Raw genomic sequence first — 27105 nt, forward strand, 5'->3', positions numbered from 1 at the left:
GTTCTGGAACTAAATGCACGTTTTTTTCTTCGTTAATGTTATTTAAATGCTTTTGACCTGAACCTCATTGGTTTTACGAACCATAAAAATACAAGAATGTTGGGTAAATCAATAAATCTTGCATTTCCACAAATTACATACTTGAAACGGTGAGCGAGGTTTTGTCAAGCTCGTAGTAATCCAGGTTCTGCAGTTCATTCGTTCCCCTTTTGAAAGCTTCTTCCACCACTGATTCATTAACCTGGCTGGTGTTGTCAAAAGAGCAGCATGCTACCACTACGAGTGGACCAGACCTGAGAAGAACACATGAGTTCAGAATCAAATATAAATTATACCAAAAAATAATCCAATAAAAGGATCACTGCAGACAAGACCAGCAATGCTCAAGGATTGTAGAATAGCAAATGGAATATATTCTTTGATTAAATGCATCAATTTTGAAAGCACATTGTGTTATCTTCTGTCCATCACCATCACTATTGTTTACTCCCATAATTCGACAATGTGCAGTCATTTTTTGTAATTGTCCACCACCAATTGTTGTCCATCATGAATTGTCGATCATTTTTTGAAATTGAGAAAGTCGGAGACGGCATTGAAATGAGCTCCGTCCGACCAACCGATCACGTGTCAATGTACTTTTGTGTACGTGATTTTTCAAACCTGTCAAACATTTTGACAAGTGTTCCTCATGACGTTATCGCAACCTTATTAGATCACGGCTGTGATTGCAATGGCAACCATCTTAGAAGCTTGACTTGTATGCATGATATTTCAAAAACCGTTCACGGTTTACGTTCATATTCTACAGATCTATTCCTCTTTTCACCCAAAGGCGGGGAACTTAGAGTATCAGCTCTTGATATCATCGTGCAGAAGAGGAGGAATATGGTGCTCATGCACAGCAAAATAAAAATGAACATGGAACAAAAACTGAGCGTTAAGATCGTTCACTTACAGGGTTTGAATTTCCCGCAGACACTGACAAACGATTATCCGTGTTTATTGGAAATACAAATACATTGTTTAAATGTCCACTGATGTGCAGCAGGTGTAGATTTTGTCTGTGTTCCTCGTATTTAGTTTCACTTACCAGAAATTTGTAACTGAGCAGTTTTGTGCCGAATCCCCAAGCTGTTTCTTGAAAAGATCTTCGAGCTGAAATTAAAAGAATTTTCAACAATCATCATTGATCGACACATCCACTGTTTGTGAGTTTTCCTTGATTCTTGAATAAAATTAATGAAGTTGTTAATTTGAGACGTGCAAAATCAGTTCATAAATGTTTTACCGTAAAGTCTCACGTGACAACCTCAATCATTTTAATATGATGGTGAAAAATAATTTTAATATGATGGGTGAAAATCATTTTCAAACAATGGGTGAATAATCATTTTAATACGATGGGTGAAAAATCATTTTAATACGATGGGTGAAAAATAATTTTTATACGATGGGTGAAAAATAATTTTAATACGATGGGAGAAAAATCATTTTAATACGATGGGAGAAAAATCATTTTCAAACAATGGGTGAATAATCATTTTAATACGATGGGTGAAAAATCATTTTAATACGATGGGTGAAAAATAATTTTTATACGATAGGTGAAAAATAATTTTAATACGATGGGAGAAAAATCATTTTCATGGGAAAGAGTGTCATTGACAGAATGTTTCACCTTGCTGCTGATATCTGAATTGTAATTCTGGTACAAAGTAGAGCTGGCATTGTCCAAGTCTTCTGAGAATGTCCGATTCAACACGGTGAACTCCAGGTAAAATGATTGCTTCTCCATTGGTTGTGCTGTTGTTGGCTGCAGTGTTGGTGGTTGTGGCGTTGGTGGCTGCGGTTCGTAAACTGCAATGTATATAAATTTATATCAAGAAAAGAGTTTCCTTTTTGTTGAACATTTCATGAAACACACACCGAGAAATAAAATATTATTGATATAGAACTGTCTGCACCTGTGACTTGAGTGTCAGCAGAGTCATTTTTCAGAAGGTAAGGCCCAAGTGTATGGTGGTTGTGTGTGCCGACATCAAATGCCTTTTTCACTTCAGACTCGGTCAGGGAAGATGTGATGAGAAAATCACAACATCCCACAACAACCAAGGGACCAGACCTGCAATGGTACTTGTTTAATGCAATATTTGTGACCTGAAATGAAAATGCTACGTGTGCCATGACACCACATTGGCTTTTTGCTTTCTGCCGTGACACATTTTGTTATTTTCATGTTTCCTTTTCTGAATAAATGATTGATATTAATCACCGATCACAATTACCAAGTCGTGCTTACCAGTATCGTGCAACGGTGCAGTTTTGAGTTTCGTTTCCAAGCTCTTTCTTGAAAAGGTCCTCCAGCTGAAAATGATATTTAACGACAAATGAACGTTATTTGTGTGTCGTTATAAATTATGAGATAAACAGTATTGTCATTGTTCCATTCTTACCTCTTTGGAGATGCTGGAGGTGTATTCCTTGTAGAGTGGAGAGCTTTTGTTGTCCAGGTCAGGAGAGAACGTGTGGTTGACCACAGTGAACTTGATAAATAATGTCTGGATGATATTGACTGCTGCAGGTGTCGTACTCGGTACCATTGTTGGAGGTTGTGGTTCTGGAACTAAATGCACGTTTTTTTCTTCGTTAATGTTATTTAAATGCTTTTGACCTGAACCTCATTGGTTTTACGAACCATAAACATACAAGAATGTTGGGTAAATCAATCAATCTTGCATTTACACAAATTACATACTTGAAACGGTGAGCGAGGTTTTGTCAAGCTCGTAGTAATCCAGGTTCTGCAGTTCATTTGTTCCCCTTTTGAAAGCTTCCTGCACCACTGATTCATTAACCTGGCTGGTGTTGTCAAAAGAGCAGCGTGCTACCACTACGAGTGGACCAGACCTGAGAGGAACACATGAGTTCAGAATCAAATATAAATTATACCAAAAAATAATCCAATAAAAGGATCACTGCAGACAAGACCAGCAATGCTCAAGGATTGTAGAATAGCAAATGGAATATATATCTTTTGATTAAATGCATCAATTTTGAAAGCACATTGTGTTATCTTCTCTCCATCACCATCACTATTGTTTACTCCCATAATTCGACAATGCGGTCATTTTTTGTAATTGTCCACCACCAATTGTTGTCCATCATGAATTGTCCATCATTTTTTGAAATTGAGAAAGTCAGAGACGGCATTGAAATGAGCTCCGTCCGACCAACCGATCACGTGTCAATGTACTTTTGTGTACGTGATTTTTCAAACCTGTCAAACATTTTGACAAGTGTTCCTCATGACGTTATCGCAACCTTATTAGATCACGGCTGTGATTGCAATGGCAACCATCTTAGAAGCTTGACTTGTATGCATGATATTTCAAAAACCGTTCACGGTTTACGTTCATATTCTACAGATCTATTCCTCTTTTCACCCAAAGGCGGGGAACTTAGAGTATCAGCTCTTGATATCATCGTGCAGAAGAGGAGGAATATGGTGCTCATGCACAGCAAAATAAAAATGAACATGGAACAAAAACTGAGCGTTAAGATCGTTCACTTACAGGGTTTGAATTTCCCGCAGACACTGACAAACGATTATCCGTGTTTATTGGAAATACAAATACATTGTTTAAATGTCCACTGATGTGCAGCAGGTGTAGATTTTGTCTGTGTTCCTCGTGTTTAGTTTCACTTACCAGAAATTTGTAACTGAGCAGTTTTGTGCCGAATCCCCAAGCTGTTTCTTGAAAAGATCTTCGAGCTGAAATTAAAAGAATTTTCAACAATCATCATTGATCGACACATCCACTGTTTGTGAGTTTTCCTTGATTCTTGAATAAAATTAATGAAGTTGTTAATTTGAGACGTGCAAAATCAGTTCATAAATGTTTTACCGTAAAGTCTCACGTGACAACCTCAATCATTTTAATATGATGGTGAAAAATAATTTTAATATGATGGGTGAAAATTATTTTCAAACAATGGGTGAATAATCATTTTAATACGATGGGTGAAAAATCATTTTAATACGATGGGTGAAAAATAATTTTTATACGATGGGAGAAAAATCATTTTAATACGATGGGTGAATAATCATTTTAATACGATGGGTGAAAAATCATTTTAATACGATGGGTGAAAAATAATTTTAATACGATGGGTGAATAATCATTTTAATACGATGGGTGAATAATCATTTTAATACGATGGGTGAATAATCATTTTAATACGATGGGTGAAAAATCATTTTAATACGATGGGTGAAAAATAATTTTAATACGATGGGTGAATAATCATTTTAATACGATGGGTGAAAAATCATTTTAATACGATGGGTGAAAAATAATTTTAATACGATGGGAGAAAAATCATTTTCATGGGAAAGAGTGTCATTGACAGAATGTTTCACCTTGCTGCTGATATCTGAATTGTAATTCTGGTACAAAGTAGAGCTGGCATTGTCCAAGTCTTCTGAGAATGTCCGATTCAACACGGTGAACTCCAGGTAAAATGATTGCTTCTCCATTGGTTGTGCTGTTGTTGGCTGCAGTGTTGGTGGTTGTGGCGTTGGTGGCTGCGGTTCGTAAACTGCAATGTATATAAATTTATATCAAGAAAAGAGTTTCCTTTTTGTTGAACATTTCATGAAACACACACCGAGAAATAAAATATTATTGATATAGAACTGTCTGCACCTGTGACTCGAGTGTCAGCAGAGTCATTTTTCAGAAGGTAAGGCCCAAGTGTATGGTGGTTGTGTGTGCCGACATCAAATGCCTTTTTCACTTCAGACTCGGTCAGGGAAGATGTGATGAGAAAATCACAACGTCCCACAACAACCAAGGGACCAGACCTGCAATGGTACTTGTTTAATGCAATATTTGTGACCTGAAATGAAAATGCTACGTGTGCCATGACACCACATTGGCTTTTTGCTTTCTGCCGTGACACATTTTGTTATTTTCACGTTTCCTTTTCTGAATAAATGATTGATATTAATCACCGATCACAATTACCAAGTCGTGCTTACCAGTATCGTGCAACGGTGCAGTTTTGAGTTTCGTTTCCAAGCTCTTTCTTGAAAAGGTCCTCCAGCTGAAAATGATATTTAACGACAAATGAACGTTATTTGTGTGTCGTTATAAATTATGAGATAAACAGTATTGTCATTGTTCCGTTCTTACCTCTTTGGAGAGGCTGGAGGTGTATTCCTTGTAGAGTGGAGAGCTTTTGTTGTCCAGGTCAGGAGAGAACGTGTGGTTGACCACAGTGAACTTGATAAATAATGTCTGGATGATATTGACTGCTGCAGGTGTCGTACTCGGTACCATTGTTGGAGGTTGTGGTTCTGGAACTAAATGCACGTTTTTTTCTTCGTTAATGTTATTTAAATGCTTTTGACCTGAACCTCATTGGTTTTACGAACCATAAAAATACAAGCATGTTGGGTAAATCAATAAATCTTGAATTTCCACAAATTACATACTTGAAATGGTGAGCGAGGTTTTGTCAAGCTCGTAGTAATCCAGGTTCTGCAGTTCATTCGTTCCCCTTTTGAAAGCTTCCTCCACCACTGATTCATTAACCTGGCTGGTGTTGTCAAAAGAGCAGCGTGCTACCACTACGAGTGGACCAGACCTGAGAAGAACACATGAGTTCAGAATCAAATATAAATTATACCAAAAAATAATCCAATAAAAGGATCACTGCAGACAAGACCAGCAATGCTCAAGGATTGTAGAATAGCAAATGGAATATATTCTTTGATTAAATGCATCAATTTTGAAAGCACATTGTGTTATATTCTGTCCATCACCATCACTATTGTTTACTCCCATAATTCGACAATGTGCAGTCATTTTTTGTAATTGTCCACCACCAATTGTTGTCCATCATGAATTGTCGATCATTTTTTGAAATTGAGAAAGTCGGAGACGGCATTGAAATGAGCTCCGTCCGACCAACCGATCACGTGTCAATGTACTTTTGTGTACGTGATTTTTCAAACCTGTCAAACATTTTGACAAGTGTTCCTCATGACGTTATCGCAACCTTATTAGATCACGGCTGTGATTGCAATGGCAACCATCTTAGAAGCTTGACTTGTATGAATGATATTTCAAAAACCGTTCACGGTTTACGTTCATATTCTACAGATCTATTCCTCTTTTCACCCAAAGGCGGGGAACTTAGAGTATCAGCTCTTGATATCATCGTGCAGAAGAGGAGGAATATGGTGCTCATGCACAGCAAAATAAAAATGAACATGGAACAAAAACTGAGCGTTAAGATCGTTCACTTACAGGGTTTGAATTTCCCGCAGACACTGACAAACGATTATCCGTGTTTATTGGAAATACAAATACATTGTTTAAATGTCCACTGATGTGCAGCAGGTGTAGATTTTGTCTGTGTTCCTCGTGTTTAGTTTCACTTACCAGAAATTTGTAACTGAGCAGTTTTGTGCCGAATCCCCAAGCTGTTTCTTGAAAAGATCTTCGAGCTGAAATTAAAAGAATTTTCAACAATCATCATTGATCGACACATCCACTGTTTGTGAGTTTTCCTTGATTCTTGAATAAAATTAATGAAGTTGTTAATTTGAGACGTGCAAAATCAGTTCATAAATGTTTTACCGTAAAGTCTCACGTGACAACCTCAATAATTTTAATATGATGGTGAAAAATAATTTTAATATGATGGGTGAAAATCATTTTCAAACAATGGGTGAATAATCATTTTAATACGATGGGTGAAAAATCATTTTAATACGATGGGTGAAAAATAATTTTAATACGATGGGAGAAAAATCATTTTCATGGGAAAGAGTGTCATTGACAGAATGTTTCACCTTGCTGCTCATATCTGAATTGTAATTCTGGTACAAAGTAGAGCTGGCATTGTCCAAGTCTTCTGAGAATGTCCGATTCAACACGGTGAACTCCAGGTAAAATGATTGCTTCTCCATTGGTTGTGCTGTTGTTGGCTGCAGTGTTGGTGGTTGTGGCGTTGGTGGCTGCGGTTCGTAAACTGCAATGTATATAAATTTATATCAAGAAAACAGTTTCCTTTTTGTTGAACATTTCATGAAACACACACCGAGAAATAAAATATTATTGATATAGAACTGTCTGCACCTGTGACTTGAGTGTCAGCAGAGTCATTTTTCAGAAGGTAAGGCCCAAGTGTATGGTGGTTGTGTGTGCCGACATCAAATGCCTTTTTCACTTCAGACTCGGTCAGGGAAGATGTGATGAGAAAATCACAACGTCCCACAACAACCAAGGGACCAGACCTGCAATGGTACTTGTTTAATGCAATATTTGTGACCTGAAATGAAAATGCTACGTGTGCCATGACACCACATTGGCTTTTTGCTTTCTGCCGTGACACATTTTGTTATTTTCATGTTTCCTTTTCTGAATAAATGATTGATATTAATCACCGATCACAATTACCAAGTCGTGCTTACCAGTATCGTGCAACGGTGCAGTTTTGAGTTTCGTTTCCAAGCTCTTTCTTGAAAAGGTCCTCCAGCTGAAAATGATATTTAACGACAAATGAACGTTATTTGTGTGTCGTTATAAATTATGAGATAAACAGTATTGTCATTGTTCCGTTCTTACCTCTTTGGAGATGCTGGAGGTGTATTCCTTATAGAGTGCAGAGCTTTTGTTGTCCAGGTCAGGAGAGAACGTGTGGTTGACCACAGTGAACTTGATAAATAATGTCTGGATGATATTGACTGCTGCAGGTGTCGTACTCGGTACCATTGTTGGAGGTTGTGGTTCTGGAACTAAATGCACGTTTTTTTCTTCGTTAATGTTATTTAAATGCTTTTGACCTGAACCTCATTGGTTTTACGAACCATAAAAATACAAGCATGTTGGGTAAATCAATAAATCTTGCATTTCCACAAATTACATACTTGAAACGGTGAGCGAGGTTTTGTCAAGCTCGTAGTAATCCAGGTTCTGCAGTTCATTCGTTCCCCTTTTGAAAGCTTCTTCCACCACTGATTCATTAACCTGGCTGGTGTTGTCAAAAGAGCAGCGTGCTACCACTACGAGTGGACCAGACCTGAGAAGAACACATGAGTTCAGAATCAAATATAAATTATACCAAAAAATAATCCAATAAAAGGATCACTGCAGACAAGACCAGCAATGCTCAAGGATTGTAGAATAGCAAATGGAATATATTCTTTGATTAAATGCATCAATTTTGAAAGCACATTGTGTTATCTTCTGTCCATCACCATCACTATTGTTTACTCCCATAATTCGACAATGTGCAGTCATTTTTTGTAATTGTCCACCACCAATTGTTGTCCATCATGAATTGTCGATCATTTTTTGAAATTGAGAAAGTCTGAGACGGCATTGAAATGAGCTCCGTCCGACCAACCGATCACGTGTCAATGTACTTTTGTGTACGTGATTTTTCAAACCTGTCAAACATTTTGACAAGTGTTCCTCATGACGTTATCGCAACCTTATTAGATCACGGCTGTGATTGCAATGGCAACCATCTTAGAAGCTTGACTTGTATGCATGATATTTCAAAAACCGTTCACGGTTTACGTTCATATTCTGCAGATCTATTCCTCTTTTCACCCAAAGGCGGGGAACTTAGAGTATCAGCTCTTGATATCATCGTGCAGAAGAGGAGGAATATGGTGCTCATGCACAGCAAAATAAAAATGACCATGGAACAAAAACTGAGCGTTAAGATCGTTCACTTACAGGGTTTGAATTTCCTGCAGACACTGACAAACGATTATCCCTGTTTATTGGAAATACAAATACATTGTTTAAATGTCCACTGATGTGCAGCAGGTGTAGATTTTGTCTGTGTTCCTCGTGTTTAGTTTCACTTACCAGAAATTTGTAACTGAGCAGTTTTGTGCCGAATCCCCAAGCTGTTTCTTGAAAAGATCTTCGAGCTGAAATTAAAAGAATTTTCAACAATCATCATTGATCGACACATCCACTGTTTGTGAGTTTTCCTTGATTCTTGAATAAAATTAATGAAGTTGTTAATTTGAGACGTGCAAAATCAGTTCATAAATGTTTTACCGTAAAGTCTCACGTGACAACCTCAATAATTTTAATATGATGGTGAAAAATAATTTTAATATGATGGGTGAAAATCATTTTCAAACAATGGGTGAATAATCATTTTAATACGATGGGTGAAAAATCATTTTAATACGATGGGTGAAAAATAATTTTTATACGATGGGTGAAAAATCATTTTAATACGATGGGAGAAAAATCATTTTCATGGGAAAGAGTGTCATTGACAGAATGTTTCACCTTGCTGCTGATATCTGAATTGTAATTCTGGTACAAAGTAGAGCTGGCATTGTCCAAGTCTTCTGAGAATGTCCGATTCAACACGGTGAACTCCAGGTAAAATGATTGCTTCTCCATTGGTTGTGCTGTTGTTGGCTGCAGTGTTGGTGGTTGTGGCGTTGGTGGCTGCGGTTCGTAAACTGCAATGTATATAAATTCATATCAAGAAAAGAGATTCCTTTTTGTTGAACATTTCATGAAACACACACCGAGAAATAAAATATTATTGATATAGAACTGTCTGCACCTGTGACTCGAGTGTCAGCAGAGTCATTTTTCAGAAGGTAAGGCCCAAGTGTATGGTGGTTGTGTGTGCCGACATCAAATGCCTTTTTCACTTCAGACTCGGTCAGGGAAGATGTGATGAGAAAATCACAACGTCCCACAACAACCAAGGGACCAGACCTGCAATGGTACTTGTTTAATGCAATATTTGTGACCTGAAATGAAAATGCTACGTGTGCCATGACACCACATTGGCTTTTTGCTTTCTGCCGTGACACATTTTGTTATTTTCATGTTTCCTTTTCTGAATAAATGATTGATATTAATCACCGATCACAATTACCAAGTCGTGCTTACCAGTATCGTGCAACGGTGCAGTTTTGAGTTTCGTTTCCAAGCTCTTTCTTGAAAAGGTCCTCCAGCTGAAAATGATATTTAACGACAAATGAACGTTATTTGTGTGTCGTTATAAATTATGAGATAAACAGTGTTGTCATTGTTCCGTTCTTACCTCTTTGGAGAGGCTGGAGGTGTATTCCTTGTAGAGTGGAGAGCTTTTGTTGTCCAGGTCAGGAGAGAACGTGTGGTTGACCACAGTGAACTTGATAAATAATGTCTGGATGATATTGACTGCTGCAGGTGTCGTACTCGGTACCATTGTTGGAGGTTGTGGTTCTGGAACTAAATGCACGTTTTTTTCTTCGTTAATGTTATTTAAACGCTTTTGACCTGAACCTCATTGGTTTTACGAACCATAAAAATACAAGAATGTTGGGTAAATCAATAAATCATGCATTTCCACAAATTACATACTTGAAACGGTGAGCGAGGTTTTGTCAAGCTCGTAGTAATCCAGGTTCTGCAGTTCATTCGTTCCCCTTTTGAAAGCTTCCTCCACCACTGATTCATTAACCTGGCTGGTGTTGTCAAAAGAGCAGCGTGCTACCACTATGAGTGGACCAGACCTGAGAAGAACACATGAGTTCAGAATCAAATATAAATTATACCAAAAAATAATCCAATAAAAGGATCACTGCAGACAAGACCAGCAATGCTCAAGGATTGTAGAATAGCAAATGGAATATATTCTTTGATTAAATGCATCAATTTTGAAAGCACATTGTGTTATCTTCTGTCCATCACCATCACTATTGTTTACTCCCATAATTCGACAATGTGCAGTCATTTTTTGTAATTGTCGACCACCAATTGTTGTCCATCATGAATTGTCGATCATTTTTTGAAATTGAGAAAGTCGGAGACGGCATTGAAATGAGCTCCGTCCGACCAACCGATCACGTGTCAATGTACTTTTGTGTACGTGATTTTTCGAACCTGTCAAACATTTTGACAAGTGTTCCTCATGACGTTATCGCAACCTTATTAGATCACGGCTGTGATTGCAATGGCAACCATCTTAGAAGCTTGACTTGTATGAATGATATTTCAAAAACCGTTCACGGTTTACGTTCATATTCTACAGATCTATTCCTCTTTTCACCCAAAGGCGGGGAACTTAGAGTATCAGCTCTTGATATCATCGTGCAGAAGAGGAGGAATATGGTGCTCATGCACAGCAAAATAAAAATGAACATGGAACAAAAACTGAGCGTTAAGATCGTTCACTTACAGGGTTTGAATTTCCCGCAGACACTGACAAACGATTATCCGTGTTTATTGGAAATACAAATACATTGTTTAAATGTCCACTGATGTGCAGCAGGTGTAGATTTTGTCTGTGTTCCTCGTGTTTAGTTTCACTTACCAGAAATTTGTAACTGAGCAGTTTTGTGCCGAATCCCCAAGCTGTTTCTTGAAAAGATCTTCGAGCTGAAATTAAAAGAATTTTCAACAATCATCATTGATCGACACATCCACTGTTTGTGAGTTTTCCTTGATTCTTGAATAAAATTAATGAAGTTGTTAATTTGAGACGTGCAAAATCAGTTCATAAATGTTTTACCGTAAAGTCTCACGTGACAACCTCAATCATTTTAATATGATGGTGAAAAATAATTTTAATATGATGGGTGAAAATCATTTTCAAACAATGGGTGAATAATCATTTTAATACGATGGGTGAAAAATCATTTTAATACGATGGGTGAAAAATCATTTTAATACGTTGGGTGAAAAATAATTTTAATATGATGGGTGAAAAATCATTTTAATATGATGGGTGAAAATCATTTTCAAACAATGGGTGAATAATCATTTTAATACGATGGGTGAAAAATCATTTTAATACGATGGGTGAAAAATCATTTTAATACGATGGGTGAAAACTCATTTTAATACGATGGGTGAAAATCATTTTCAAACGATGGGTGAAAAATCATTTTAATACGATGGGTGAAAACTCATTTTAATACGATGGGTGAAAAATCATTTTAATACGATGGGTGAAAAACAATTTTAATACGATGGGTGAAAAATAATTTTAATACGATGGGAGAAAAATCATTGTCATGGGAAAGAGTGTCATTGACAGAATGTTTCACCTTGCTGCTGATATCTGAATTGTAATTCTGGTACAAAGTAGAGCTGGCATTGTCCAAGTCTTCTGAGAATGTCCGATTCAACACGGTGAACTCCAGGTAAAATGATTGCTTCTCCATTGGTTGTGCTGTTGTTGGCTGCAGTGTTGGTGGTTGTGGCGTTGGTGGCTGCGGTTCATAAACTGCAATGTATATAAATTCATATCAAGAAAAGAGATTCCTTTTTGTTGAACATTTCATGAAACACACACCCAGAAATAAAATATTATTGATGTAGAACTGTCTGCACCTGTGACTTGAGTGTCAGCAGAGTCATTTTTCAGAAGGTAAGGCCCAAGCGTGTCGTGGTTGTGTGTGCCGACATCAAATGCCTTTTTCACTTCAGACTCGGTCAGGGAAGATGTGTTGAGAAAATCACAACGTCCCACAACAACCAAGGGACCAGACCTGCAATGGTATTTGTTTAATGCAATATTTGTGACCTGAAATGAAAATACTACGTGTGCCATGACACCACATTGCCTTTTTGCTTTCTGCCGTGACACATTTTGTTATTTTCATGTTTCCTTTTCTGAATAAATCATTGATATTAATCACCGATCACAATTACCAAGTCGTGCTTACCAGTATCGTGCAACGGTGCAGTTTTGAGTTTCGTTTCCAAGCTCTTTCTTGAAAAGGTCCTCCAGCTGAAAATGATATTTAACGACAAATGAACGATATTTGTGTGTCGTTATAAATTATGAGATAAAAAGTATTGTCATTGTTCCGTTCTTACCTCTTTGGAGATGCTGGAGGTGTATTCCTTGTAGAGTGGAGAGCTTTTGTTGTCCAGGTCAGGAGAGAACGTGTGGTTGACCACAGTGAACTTGATAAATAATGTCCGGATGATTTGAATTGATGTTGTCAATGGAGAGGTTGGTGAAGTGGTTGGTGAGCTTATTGATGATTCTTCAGGCTGTCTTAATAAGTAATCACCAAGGTTATTGCGCTGGTTCGTGCCATTGACAAAAGCTGCTTCCACAGCAGAAGCATTGATCACGATCGTGTCCGTCAGATAGCAAAGGCTCTGCACTCTTAACGGTCCGGTGCTGTGGTTTACCCAAAAACAGCTGTATTAGAATCCTTGTAATGATGTATAACAAAATTAATTCTAAAATACTATAAAAAATGAAATGATCCCAAACAGAGATATATATTTCCACCTGTGTTTGATATATATTTTTGAGGACAACATCATACTCGTTGAACATTCCCAACAAAGTGCAATATCACAAAATGCCAAATGTTTGTCATGAATCAAACACATTGTATCTCTTATGCTTGTTATTAATCAATTGTCAAAGCTCTGCCTGGGGTTATTTGGCATGACCCCCACATTGATCAATGCAATCATGCCAAGCTGAATGATCTGTAGATGTGCTTATTTTACCTGAAATTGAAGATTTCGCATTGTGTTTCTGTAATGTTTAGCTGATCATCGAAAAGGTTCTCCAACTGTTTGGCACAAAACAATTAAGATATTTATTTCCCACAGTAAATCTGCTGTGACGATGCAATATCCAGTGATGCCTTTTGAAGAACTCACCAGATTTGTTATGTTTTCCTGGTATTCTTGATAAAGTGATGAATTGCTATTTGCCAGATCAGCAGAGAAGTTGTGATTGTAGATTATGAAATCAATAGTAAAACCCTTGGTTCCAGGAGGCTCACCAGTGTCAGGGGGAGGTGTGTCCACCACTATCTGATCTTCTGTTATTGTGGGATATTGTGTCTCAGACCCTGTCGAACCAATGGGAGAAAAGTAACAAAGTGGCTGTCAATGAAAAAGGTAAGACCACACCACATGCAGTTGTTTCCAAGTGTTGTCAATATTAATATACATATTTTCACTTTATGCTGATGAAGGCAAAATTGACCAATGAGCAGATTTTTTGTTTCCACTGCAAATGATGTGAAAAGTAAGTTACAGAATGTCCTGTTGAAGTCCAGGGGAATAAGATGACATGTTGGTCAAGCTTATTATACAGTGCCCTCCATAAGTATTGGAACCGTGAAGTCAAATTTGTTATGATTGCTTTGTACTTAAGAAATTTGGATCTGAGTTCAAAAGGTGAACATGAAGCAAGATAAATTGAACATATCGAGCATACTTTTGCTGAACATGAAAAGTGCTATTGTTACATGATGGTAAAACATCTATATAATAATAGCGTAAGGACTCGACTTTGTTATCCCTTTTACGCTGCACCCAGTGACCCGATGCCCACGGCACTAATGGATTTACGATCTACGAACCGCGCTCTTTGTTTATCACGTACAGCCAGACTCGAAAAATCTGAATTAGCCGACGTTGGGGCCCAAAAGCATCCGATTAACCCCCGATACGACGCCATCTTTCGATGCCATCGTATTGGCGTCTGCTGGGCGAAGGCGATGCGAGCCGTCCGCTGATTGGACAGTCGAGTGGTGCCATTAAATAATGGGCCGTGCTTACTGCTTACTGATATTGATCGGAAACTTGCAAATGGGCATGTATTGCAAAGCAATTTTCCTTCTTATATTGTCCAAGTCTAAAATACACACCCACACACACACATAAATCAGCTGATCGTCAAATCTGCATTCCCTACAACAAGTGATTACAGGTTTAAAAAATGATTTTTTGACGTATTGACTCAACGATGTAAATAGGAAAGCATTAATTTAATTATTTCCTTCTTATTCTGTAAAAGCGGCCTCGACGGTATAGTGTGCGATTGCCCAAAGCAGGTTCTTATTTTGACAATCGTTAGTCGTACAATAAATACTTACGGAATATTAAATGAAAAAAAATGTTTCTTTCTTGAATATTTTAAAGCATTTTGTTTTTCATTCCACATGGTGTGTTTCTTCCCTCCCTCTGTGGACAACCAAGTGCCGGCTTCCGGTGGTAGTATAATCCTCTGTAGCAGTGTCGGGTTTTATGAGCCAATGATTATGGTGCGGCGCATGTCGAGTCACAGCAGGATTTTATGAAATGCCATTTGAAGTTGTGAAAAAGGTCAGAGTACCTGCTAACATGTCAAGCTACAGCAGGGCGGCACAGGTCAGTTATAGTTAATCAACGGATCAATGAGAATGTCCTTTACTGTACGTACTGTACTTTACCACATCGGTTAGAAATGCTGCCGCAGGAGATCTCCGATGGTCTTTACTTTAGCTTCTGTTTTGGATTCGGTTCCCGCCTCCTGATACCTCGCAGGTGTGACGTCGCATCAGAGGACGTTAAGCCAGCTGTCTCATCTGATTGGACAGTCGAAGGCGACAGCAAGCCGTCCACTGAGTGGACAATCCAGAGCATGCATTTGTGCCGGTGTCGGCGATCGTTGTTCATATACGCACTCTTCATTCTCATCTTTCTTCCTAACTCTTACTCGGACAAGCAAATCCCCTATGCCATCCATAATGGTACACTCTATCCATACACCACATCCTCCCTTCCGTGGATGCTCCACGGGTTTCGGCTAGTATTCATTATTGGAGAAAATGCCAGGGGCATAGAAAAGGTCCCAACCCAAATATCCAACCCAGATGGGCTTGGGAGTCTGATGCCTTATCCATGAGGCCATTGGGCCAGCAAGTTAGTTGTTTTTTAGGTAATAAGAGGTATAAAGCATGTATGTATCTATGTGTGTATATATATATATGTAATGACTTGCGGTTGGGATTAACATCAAATGAATCCACTTTTAGTTCTGCAACCTTTAATGAGCAAACAAACAAATAAACAAACAAACGTCAAGCAGAGCATATTTATATATATTTAATTTCAAAGCAAAAACTATAGCACTTATGTGGAATTTGTTTTGAAAGTAATTAACTAGAGCGATTGGCCGATGTATATTCCAGGTTTCAGCTAGTTTCAATGTATAGCCTTTGATAAATGAGCGCCAACACATTTTGGACAGACGGTCGGATGGACTGACAGACACCAACGTGAATTTGAGGGTTTTCTAAATAAAACTCAAGAATGCGGAGACGGACGTTGCTGAAATTTGGAACTTATCACCTTGACGTGCAAAGCATTTACTACTAAAATTTGCAGCTGATTCCGTCCAGAGGCCGAGAAATTAATTTTCAGTCCCCATGTAAAAGGTGCATTCAGAGAAACGATCCCTTATATAAAGGGAGGGGTGCTTACGCCTCCTTTGATAGAAATACCAAGAAATAAAAACTGAGCTTCTGTACTCTTTCCTCATATTCATATTTTAATCTCAAATCCAATTTTCTTGAGTATATGGCAATATTTACAAAGTTAACTTCATTGTTCCAATACTTATGGAGGGCACTGAAGTGTGGTTTTTCATTTGTAATTGTCTGGCGTCAAATTAATCTTTGGAGATAAGGGCAAACACTGGAGAAGTGTACAAAGAAGCCAAGTAGAGACACTTCACCGACAACACACGTTATAACATTCAAACAAAATAGTTAATTCCTCAGGAAAGTCGCAAAAGAAGATGAATAGAAAAAACATATTAATATGATGAAGTGAAAAAAACCATTTTTATAAATAACTAGCTGAATGCACCCGGCGTTACCTGGGTTCTTTTTGAATGAATTTAATCTTCTGTACATAGGTCTGACGCGAGCCCCGTATCAGTTAGTACTCAACGATTCCTTGTTCCTTCTTCTGTCGGGCCCCGCGAGAGAGAATTTTGAAAGCATGTGTTGCAATCGGTCAGATATTCCTATTAAGTGCATAAGTTGTACTTCAAGAGAATTTTGAAAGAAGAAACTTTATTGCGAAATGGGCCCAGCCCGGCCGAGGTGGCCTCGACCGGCCTCGCCACCTAGCCTATAACCTTCCTGGGACCCATCCCGACATTTTTTGTTGCAGAGGTTTCCTCCTATCTTTCACCGTTCAGGAGATTAGCGCGTGCAGACAAACAAACAAACAAACAAACAAAAACTTTCTTTGATATATATAGAAGACTAGCAGAAGTACCCGGCGTTGCCGGGCGGGGGAGGGCGGAGAGGAGGGAGAGGGATGGGAGGGGGGAGTGTGGTTGGAGGGGGGAGGGTGGAGGGAGGAAGGAGGGAGGGGTAGGGAGGAGCGAAGGGGAGGGGAGGGGGTGAGGGGGGGAAGGGGGGAAGGGGAGGGGAGGGGGAGAGGGGGGAGGGGAGGTGAGGAGGGGGAAGGGGAGGGGAGGGGGAGAGGAGGGGGGGGGGGTTGGCCCAGGTTCTTTTTGAATGAATTTAATCTTCTGTACATAGGTCTGACGCGAGCCCAGTATCAGTTTGTGCTCAACGATGAGTTGCAATCAGTCAGATATTCCTATTAAGTGCATAAGTTGTACTTCAAGAGAATTTTTAAAGCATGTGTTGCAATCAGTCAGATATTCCTATTAAGTGCATAAGTTGTACTTCAAGAGAACTTTTAAAGAAGAAGAAGATTTATTGCGAAATGGGCCCAGCCCGGCTGAGTCGGCCTCGACCGGTCTCGCCACCTTGCCGATAACCTTCCCGGGGCCCGTCCCGACATTTTTTGTTTCAGAGGTTTACTCATATCTTTCACCGTTCAGGAGATTAGCGCATGCAGACAAACAAATAAAAAACAAACAAACAAACAAACAAAAACTTTCTTTTATACATATATATATATAGAAGAAGATTGTCTTGCTTTTGGTGAGGATATTTCATTTGTTTTGATAAAGTAAATATTTATGTACCTGTTGTGGAAAATGTTGTCTTCGGAGTCAATGGTGATGTTACTCCTGCTGAAATCAGGGCGGTCGACTCTGTGGACGTGGATTTTGCTGCAAGACATTCGTAAGATGCATTGATTTTAAAGCAAATACCACGTCATGTATTTGATGCTGATCACCAAGATGCTTATTCATCAGTTATACTGGTTGCATCATTGCTGGGAGCGCGTCTGTGCCGCTGATGCAGTGCCCCCTGCTCCCAACAAGCAGGTACTCATTTTGCTGATCTTGGAAGGATGACAGCCTGAGTAAGCTCACCTGGTGTTATTTAACGGCACAGCAGGGGCTCGAACTCGAGACCCGAAGATTTAAAGGAAGCAACCTTAACCGTAAAGCCAACACCAGGCTTAGTCGTAGATGTAGGAAAAGTAGGTCATTAATAAGCTTTCTCAATTTATTTACAAACAACAATAATCCATTGCAAAACCTTGTTTCGTTTATGGGTTCAAGTTCAGTAAATAGAATTCAAGGCTTTCGCATGACTGTTTGGGTTTCATATAGTTAATAGGAGTTTTCAACATGTAATAAGAACACATGGATGTAAGAACACATGGATTAAACATCGCGAGAGACTGGGCCTCTTCTCGTTGGTTTCTTACGAAATTGCCAAATTAGGTCTTAATACATTTTGGTTGGATGCACCTTTCTTCTTTACAGTGCATGTATGTATGTATGTATGTATGTATGTATGTATGTATGTCAGCCATTGGGGTTTAAACCCCATGACTCAATTGATCATAAACATCTGAAATTATATATCGTGCTTCTGAAAACTGATTTGAACTCAGCTGCAGGCAGAGGCGGGGGGGACAAAATGTGCTTTCGAGACTCGAGGTACAGGGTGGATCCTTAGCCCAGTAAACAAGTCCTTGAATGTATGTGCCAGACAGTAGATAAAATGCTCGCGACCCACGTACAGGGAAAACATGTCGCCAAACGCCTCCTTCACGAAGGGAATAATTAATTATATATCTTTGTAGTTTCTAGTATGTCTCCTAAATCAAGGATGTAACCAACCTTGGAAAGAAATATAGACATTACATATCCTTGATTGTTATTGTATTCAGCACGTGTATCCAATCATTCATCTACCATTTAGCCTAGTGTATGAGAATATTTTCTTCGGCCTGCGCTCGGGTCTGATATGTTTAGATAAAGAGCCAAAAAGGCTCAGCCTATCCTATGCTTACATCTTTTTGTCTAAGTTTGGCCTTCTTCAGGAAGGGACGAGGGAAGGTGGGTCTTTATGGCCCAGGTTTTGCTATGTCTTTAGCGCAGATTCTTGTCTGATATTTTGCTATAAATGAAATGCCTTTTTACTTATTTTTCAGCGAGTGTCTTGAGGAATTGCCCGCTGCGTGTTAGGCGGTGCATTCTCGAGCCTTGCTCCACACTGTGTGTTTGTAATCGATTTTATTAAACATTGTTGCTCTGATTCTTCTTCTTCTTCCTTCCCTTGAGGTCTTAGACCGACAATTTTGGTGTCAGAAGTGGGATCATCCAAGTGTGCAGACGAGGTGGACCCTCACGTTCCAGGTCGGGAAGGAGGCCTGCCGGCATCAAATTTGGGTAAGCATTTTTGCACATCGAAATTGAAGCCTCCTGCCTTACTTTGGACGTGTGGACCTCTGTCGGCTGTACTACCTGGCTTGCATTCCGAACCATATTTAGTTTAAACCAGAGCAGCAGTGGGTAATGAATCGATTATACAGGGCGCCCGAGATAAGGAGGGATATCCCTCAGGTAAGCTTCCTGCGTGGGAAGCAGGTAGACCCATATGTGGGTTTTTTTTTTTTTTTTTTTTTTTTTTTTTTTTTGTATACAATATCGAGGCTCGTGAAAGAGCGAACATTAATCACATGAACACACAGAAAGACAAACCGACACATAAAACATATAACATAGGGAGCGGTAGACAAGATGGGGAGAGAGGGGGAAGGACACAAACACAACATTTGAGAGCAGGGACCGAGAGACATGGAGACATCGAGAGATCTGAGAGAGGGCGAGGGCTTTGGGGGGGGGCGTGGGAAGGGGGCAGTGGGAGAGGTATAAAACATATGGACACTGCCAGGACTTCCAGGAAAGAAGTTGGAATTTCAAACAAGGTGGATCTGGGGTGAATTAGCGGGGGTAGAAAAGATCAAGGTTTTGGATGGGGGAAGATAAGAGATGGTGGTGAACAGCTGTTTTAAAGACCTGGAGGGAGGAGTGGGATTGAAGGGAGTGAGGGAGTTTGTTCCAGAGGCGGGAGAAAAGAGGAATGAAAGAGTGAAGGTGAGCGGAGAGCCGAGATTTCGGCAGTTTAACCATCAGAGGGTTGCTGGCAGATCTTGTGCGACCTGTAGGAATATTTGGGGGACAGAGCACAGAGAGAGCTGGGGGTGCAAGGCCGGAGAGGAGTCGGTAGAAGACAGAAAGACCACCTACCTGCCTGCGGTGAGTGAGTGAAAGGCCCTCAGAGATAGCTTCATCGCGGGAGATTCCAATAATTCTGAAAGCTTTGGTTTCAACAGCGTGAAGCCGAGCTAGGTGTGAGGCAGGAGCACCGGCCCATAGGGGAGAACAGTATTCCATTGAGCTGCGGATGAAAGCCTTGTATGTGGTGAGGAGCTCAGGTGTGCTCAGGTGTGCCGTGATAGATAATAATAGGTGTTAAGTTACTCCGGCGTGAGAACTGCGTTTAAGGTTAGGGATCGGGGGGCGACCCGATCTTAGGACTACCAGGAGGGACTAGCCCAAGAAAGGTAGGACGATGAGTATTTTAAGTTAAGCTACGCACTGGATGTGTTGGAGTGAGCACAGGTATGTTGTGTGCTGAGTGGAAGCGGTGCTGCATTGTCGAGCATGCTTCCAAGGAAGACTTTGGGATGCTAGAGTTGGAAGCGTTTTTGTTTGTATCTCAAGGGAGATATTGGTTATTTCTTATATGTGGAAATAGAAAATATTTATGTGATTTTTGGAGAATAAAGGGTCAGTCACATGGTATTTGTGTATAAGGGAATGAATGATCTGTCATTGCAGCGTGTATTTGTGTTTATTGTGTGAGGCATTGAAGTGTGTCATGGATTGACAAGGGGTTCCCCAAATTGCCTACAGGCGTTGGGCAATCCGGATGAGTAAAATTGGCAGGAAATAATGAGTATGTTATGGAGAGCATGTGTAGACAGGGCTTTAAAACAAGTGTTCAATTACATCCCCACATTAACGGCTCTCCAAATGTAGCAAGGGAGAATGGGAGTGAAAGTCAAAAATGATAGGCTGTCAACCGACTGGGTGTTTATTCAACGGCATGGCCGGGGCTTGTATTTGGCCGACTTGGGATGGCAGAATGCGTTGAATGAAGGCAAGAATGACATGTGATGCTGACGTGAGTCCAATCGGAAGGATGGATGGTTATGGTTTCACCCGGTCTGTTTATCTGTCTGTCTGTCCGGACACAGAGCTCTTGGGGAGAGCCAGAATGGGTTGGGGTGACCAAGATGAATGTGGACAATATATTAATTGTTTGCCATTGTGAAAATTTGCCCTCGATTTGGGACGAAGACATATGGCATTTGCTGACCGGCTCAGGTCGGCTGGTTTCCTCAGCTCTGGAGGATCAGAGCGGGTGTATATTTCAAGCTGATACTCCTATGACAAATGTTGATACTCCTATGTGATGCGGGGTATGTGTGTGGTGATGGTGTCTGGGGCCTCGGGATTTGCCCCTGCCTATTTGCCGGTCTGTCTGTCTGTCACATTTGACCCTCAGAAAAGGTTTTGTGAAAGGGGTTACACTTGATGGGCCAACTTATAGACAGGAACATGGAATTTGTACAGAATGCAGGCGATAACCCACCTGTGTCTATCTCTGTGTGTGTGTGTCCGTATTTGTCTGGCTTTCTGGCTGTCCATGGAGTCATGTCTCTGAACACTGATTTTGAGGGAGTTGCAGGCGTGATGGAGTTGCAGGTGCGAACCAAAGCGGTGTCCGCGGTATCTACTGGGGGTCGAATGTCACTCCCTCAGTGTCTGCAGACTTGTCGTTCGGCAGTGTCGAAAGACAGGTTCGATTGTCGGTCTGTCTGCTTGATTTTCGGGTCTCACTCTGAGTATATGGCATATACTCTGAGTATATGGTCGTTTTCTGTTTTGTGATAAGAAGGTGATTGGGGGCTGGTGAAGATTGGATCACGGCTCTGCAGACGAGGTGAACAGAACTCCACCAGGTATGTGGGAATCACATCAATTAAATTATTGCTCAAAGGGAGGTGATAGAGCAAAATGAAGAAGATTGTCATGTGGACCGCAAGGCTAACCTCCGCTCTTGCAGGGAAATGGCTTTGGGAGGCTAGTTGTTGTTTTTGGTAGACTCTAGGTTCTAAAACCTAAGGCAAAATGCATAGGAGGGTAAAGTTGGTGATGGCGGATGGAGATTAGTTAGAGAACTTGGAGACGATTTCGTTATTTTTCAGATAATTTTTCCAGTGGGTTTATACTGGTGTGAAATTCGCGTATCTAGGAAGGAAGGGAAAAAATGTCCAGGTATTGATAGGATAACAGTGAAATTTTGAAGTGAAGTGAAGGATAACAGTGAAGTGTTAGTGTGTTCGTTGCGATTTTTGGGAATGGCAGGGTATTGTCGTACATGGATAATTGACTATGCGTTACTAGCAAAACCTCTATATGAGGCGACGAAAAACGACCAGCCACGGATGGTGAACTGGACGGACAATCGAATACGCTGCTACGAAGGACTCAAACGAGCCCTGGTAACGGCCCCAACCTTGGGCCTTCCCGATTATAAAAAGGCCTTCACACTTTTCACCCATGCAGTAGGGGGATTCGCACAATCCGTGTTAACTCAGACTCATGGAGATAGGGAACGTCCGGTAGCCTATTTCAGCAAAAAGCTTGATGCGGTAGAACAAGGCTTTCCGCTGTGCTTACAAGCCGTGGCGGCTGCCCGATACGCAGTTGAGCGGACGGCCGACATAGTTATGGGACATCCGGTCCTTTTACAGGTACCGCATTGCGTCCATACGCTACTACAACAGCGAAACACACAGTATCTCACAGCCACTCGACTGATGCAATACGAAACGGCATTAATTATGGCACCCAACGTGACGGTGATGCGGTGTACCGTTCTTAACCCAGCGACACTTTTGCCAACAAAGGAGGAGGGAATCCCGCACGTTTGTACGGACGTGGTCCAATTAATATCCACGGTAAGGCCCGACTTACAGGACACACCGCTACAGGAAGCCGATCACACCTATTACGTCGATGGTTCAGCCAAACGGGCTTGGGACGGATCCCTGTTATCTGGGTACGCAGTATGCTCGGATACGGAGACGGTCGAAAGCGGCCGCCTCCCGCCCACCTGGTCAGCACAACAAGCTGAACTGTACGCACTCACGAGAGCGTGCGAAGTAAGCGAGGAAAAGGCAGTGACAATTTATACTGACTCGGCATACGCACACGGAGTGGTCCACGACAAAGGGGCCATATGGAAAATGAGAGGGTTCCTCACTTCAGCGGGAGCACTCATTAAAAATGGGGACTTAGTGCGTAATCTGCTTCATAGTATTATGCTTCCACGTGAAATAGCTGTAGTTAAATGCCGAGGTCACCAGCGTACAGACGACGCTGTGGCCCGTGGAAACGCCCGAGCCGACGAAGCAGCAGCACAAGCGGCAAACCAACAGATTGGGTATAATATGCCAGTAGTTACGCGCAAACAGGGCGCTAAAGCGACCGCCCAGACAGACGTTCCGACATCCGCACCTACAGAGTTCGATGTAATACAATTACAAGCCGCGGCCTCAAACGTAGAACATCAAGATTGGATTAAATTGGGAGCTCAACGCCCCGCAGAAGGACAAATGTGGACGATTAATGACAAACCCGTGGCACCGCGAGCTTTATTGCCATGGTTGGCACGCATGGCGCATCAAAATGGCCATGTGTGCCATAGGGGGGTGATGAGGCAGGTCACTTCCACCTGGGCAGCACCAGGCCTTTTGGCTGCGGTTACCATGGTCTGTCGCTCGTGCGCTATATGTCAACGGCATAATAGGGGGGCACCCCCCAGACGCCGCCACAACGCGGGTCACCCGGCTCCCGTCGGGCCGTTCTGTCATATCCAGTTCGATTTTTTCAATTTACCGCCTTGTATGTCCTTTAAGCATGTACTGGTAGTGGTGGACATGTTCACCAAGTGGGTGGAGGCCTACCCATGCGTCAGGGCTGACGCTATAACGGTGGCCAAGTGCCTTTTGCGGCACTTTATATGTCGATTCGGTGTCCCGCAGAAAGTGTCATCCGATCAGGGCGCGCACTTCACAGGTGACGTCATTAAAGCCGTGTTAAAGGCCTTGGGAGTGATACAGTCGTTCCACTGTGTTTACTACCCACAATCGGCGGGACTTGTAGAACGAACGAATGGCACACTGAAAGGTAAGTTGGCAAAGATTTGCGACGAGACAGGCCTCAAGTGGCCGGAGGCCCTTCCGCTAGCGTTAATGAGCGTGCGCTCCACTCCAGGGCGCACCACTGGTCTCTCTCCGCACGAGATATTAATGGGTCGGCCCATGAGTTTGCCGGTATCGGCGCCAGTGGATATGGCAGCCCTTGAATTACCTATCATGGATGACATGCTTCTAAAGTTTTGCATAGGTCTATCCCATGTGGCGCGCAGCATACATGAACGCGTTCGGGAGGCCCTGCCGGAGCCAGCAAGCAAGCCTATCCACACCTTCGAGGCAGGAGATTACGTGCTGGTGAAGCATTTCACCCGTAAGACTGCGCTCGAACCAAGGTGGACGGGGCCATACCAAGTTCTTCTGATCACACCAACAGCGGTGTTTTGTGAGGGCAAGTCGTCCTGGGTACATGCCACACATTGTAAGTTGGCCATACCCACAAACACAGACACCTCAAACGCACCACCACATATCGAGGATGCAGCACCACCGCCTGTTAGGGGTGGCAATCACACTTAGTTTAATATACCGCTTTGCCAGCACTGGGGACATGAGGGCATGGGCGAACACGGAGACATATGCATATGGCGACCAAACCATTAAGGTCTACCGGCAGAGAGTTATCTGGGGCCAGAGGCTAAAACAGGTGTCTGCAACAGGTGCATGGGATGCTAAGAGAGGTATTAGAGGACATTGGATTGACTTTAAATTGAAATGAAAATTGAAAGGGTGGATTAGGAAAATGAGTTTGTTCAAATAATCGTGGCATCTGTGGGATGCAACAATTCACAGACAGAATAGTGTATGGGAGCCGTCATCTGGGAAGCGTCGTTAAATGGCAGTAGGTTTAGACAGATATTGAAAGGGTTCGTGCAATGTCATTTTGGGGCTTATGGCTCGCCATTGTCTGTCTGCCAGTTATGGTGGGCAGAGGGAAGAGGGAGTGATACTGCTCTGGCCTCTTGCTCGGCAGAATTGAGTATTGCTGGTTTTACCCCTGTTCAAAATTGAGCTCTCGAGAGCTGATTAACATTAGGATGCATCTCTCAAGGGACCCCTGGGTGGTCTCGAAAGCTGAGGTGTGAAATATGATGACGTTGTCTTATGGACACTTTGTGAGTGGCTAGACACGTGCCTGAAAAGGGAAATTGTATTCATAACTCATGTGGGTTGTGTCTGAAGAAAAGGTTTAAAAGGAAGTGTGAAGAAGGTCATGGAAAGTGCAAAGATGATTGGAGTGGAAAGTCGAATCAGATGGATTATTTGTCAATGACAGGTGACTGCAGGAATTGATGAGAAAGTGGAGGAAAAGGTTATAAAAGTTAATGGAAAAGGCAGGAAATAAAGGAAAGTGGTTAGTTATGGACTGTTGTTCCGTGATAAGAAGGTGATACAAGAGGTTGGCTTGCACTGGGGGGGAAATGGTTGGTAAATCATGTATTATTAGATGTAGGGAAGATGATTAAAAGGAAGGTATTTTCGGAAATTGGTGAAAGTAAATATGGCATTCGAATTTCCAGACACGACACAGGAAATGCGGCTATGAATAAGCCAACCATCTGAGAGATAAGGTAACTAAATGCCAATTGGTGGGACGGGGGGCTAGGAATTTGATCATGGTGTGTGTAAGAAAGTATTTTTCAGGATGGACAATGAAGAAACCGCCGTCGGAAGACCATGATCTTGACCATAGAGGCCGTCGACCTGAATGGGTCCTTCAACAAGGCAGATGTGACCGGCGCTTCAGAATTTTGTATTGATTTTTGTGATGACTGTGATACTTGTGTTGAAAAATCCCTTGTGGGAACTGGCTGATGCCTGTATTGATTTTTGTGATGACTGTGATACTTGTGTGGCAAACCCCTTGCGTGTACTGGCTAACGCCTCTTATGTATTATGAATGATTGGCGAATAGATAGTCTCGCATTAGTAATGGAACGAATTGGAAACGAAACCCGAATCGCAGAACTACAATTGGAAAACGAATTAGTGCATATGCGAACGATGGTGATGCAGAATCAAGTGGCTTTGGATATGTTGTTGGCAGAAAAGGAAGGAGTATGTGGGGTAATCGATGAACCTATTGATGCTTGGGATTCTGATAATGATTATTTTAGTTGGGATGATTATACCTGTGATTTAGAAAGTGTAGGTTCTTTTAAAGGTTATTGCTATTATGCCAGCAGTAAGGAGCGGATGGCAAACATGTATCCGGGAGAACCACCCTCACCACCACTTACACCACCCGTAACAACCACTTTGGGATCGTCTCAGCTTAAAACACCCAACACTTTGAATACTGACGTTGACACAGACTATGTGGAGATGGAGATTTGTGATTATGAGGAGATGGATATTGGTGATGACGAATGTGCCTCCTTTTCTTCCACAGAGCAATCACATGTACAAGGCTTGATGGCATTGGACGTCGATTGTTTGCCCTGATTCGCGAGGACCACGCCTGCATAAGGAGGGCCCTAAATCTGGCTGGCAACCGGGTCGCACCTACGCCGCTGCGAGGGTGGATTCGGAATCCGGCCGGGCGGCAGCAATCTCTTGACCAGGCGCCGTCGTCGCGAATTATGGCTAACAATTTATGCGTTGAATGTTAGACGGCCAGTTAGGGCCGATATCTTTCTTGAGCATGCGTGACGCTGTGTCGCGCCTGGCATGTGACTAATTGGGATGCTAACCACTAGGTATACGGTGTCTTTCCAAGGAGTTGTCTTGTAAAGACAAAGGAAGGAACTGTCAGCCATTGGGGTTTAAACCCCATGACTCAATTGATCATAAA

General features: G+C 41.5%; 3 protein-coding genes across 3 annotated transcripts; 1 reads left to right on the plus strand and 2 right to left on the minus strand.

The window, feature by feature from the left end:
- Positions 1-3803: 3803 nt before the first annotated feature.
- On the minus strand, positions 3804-8315 carry LOC137418858 (uncharacterized). The gene is made up of 13 exons (XM_078785184.1): positions 8176-8315; positions 7943-8094; positions 7641-7810; positions 7487-7551; positions 7152-7309; positions 6866-7044; positions 6453-6517; positions 5501-5652; positions 5199-5368; positions 5045-5109; positions 4710-4867; positions 4370-4602; positions 3804-3845 (listed from the first exon to the last, which is right to left on the minus strand). The coding sequence occupies exons 1-13, from the start codon at positions 8313-8315 to the stop codon at positions 3804-3806; spliced, it is 1749 nt and encodes a 582-aa protein (XP_078641310.1).
- A 951-nt stretch (positions 8316-9266) lies between these two features.
- On the minus strand, positions 9267-10276 carry LOC144893942 (uncharacterized). The gene is made up of 4 exons (XM_078785185.1): positions 10108-10276; positions 9954-10018; positions 9619-9776; positions 9267-9511 (listed from the first exon to the last, which is right to left on the minus strand). Exons 1-4 carry the CDS (start codon positions 10252-10254, stop codon positions 9267-9269), a joined length of 615 nt encoding a protein of 204 aa, XP_078641311.1. The 5' UTR covers positions 10255-10276.
- A 15439-nt stretch (positions 10277-25715) lies between these two features.
- LOC144894142 (uncharacterized) lies at positions 25716-26843 on the plus strand. Its single transcript, XM_078786229.1, has 2 exons — positions 25716-26558; positions 26704-26843. The coding sequence occupies exons 1-2, from the start codon at positions 26208-26210 to the stop codon at positions 26725-26727; spliced, it is 375 nt and encodes a 124-aa protein (XP_078642355.1). The 5' UTR covers positions 25716-26207; the 3' UTR covers positions 26728-26843.
- Positions 26844-27105: the final 262 nt, after the last annotated feature.

Source organism: Myxine glutinosa, chromosome 10 (genome assembly GCF_964187855.1).
Source record: "Myxine glutinosa chromosome 10, kmMyxGlut1.1, whole genome shotgun sequence".
Taxonomy (NCBI): Eukaryota; Metazoa; Chordata; class Myxini; order Myxiniformes; family Myxinidae; genus Myxine; species Myxine glutinosa.

What these genes read in the sequence shown, in the direction of transcription:
- LOC137418858 (XM_078785184.1), bottom strand. Translation starts at nt 8,315, where the DNA reads ATGACTGCACATTGTCGAATTATGGGAGTAAACAATAGTGATGGTGAT. An exon ending in AACCTCGCTCACCGTTTCAA is followed by an intron (nt 7,811 to 7,942) that starts GTATGTAATTTG and finishes ACGTGCATTTAG; the next exon opens with TTCCAGAACCACAACCTCCA. An exon ending in ATTCAGATATGAGCAGCAAG is followed by an intron (nt 6,518 to 6,865) that starts GTGAAACATTCT and finishes TTTTAATTTCAG; the next exon opens with CTCGAAGATCTTTTCAAGAA.
- LOC144893942 (XM_078785185.1), bottom strand. Translation starts at nt 10,254, where the DNA reads ATGGTACCGAGTACGACACCTGCAGCAGTCAATATCATCCAGACATTA. An exon ending in TGCACCGTTGCACGATACTG is followed by an intron (nt 9,777 to 9,953) that starts GTAAGCACGACT and finishes GTACCATTGCAG; the next exon opens with GTCTGGTCCCTTGGTTGTTG. An exon ending in TGCTGACACTCGAGTCACAG is followed by an intron (nt 9,512 to 9,618) that starts GTGCAGACAGTT and finishes TATACATTGCAG; the next exon opens with TTTACGAACCGCAGCCACCA.
- LOC144894142 (XM_078786229.1), top strand. Translation starts at nt 26,208, where the DNA reads ATGAATGATTGGCGAATAGATAGTCTCGCATTAGTAATGGAACGAATT. An exon ending in CACCACCACTTACACCACCC is followed by an intron (nt 26,559 to 26,703) that starts GTAACAACCACT and finishes TTTCTTCCACAG; the next exon opens with AGCAATCACATGTACAAGGC.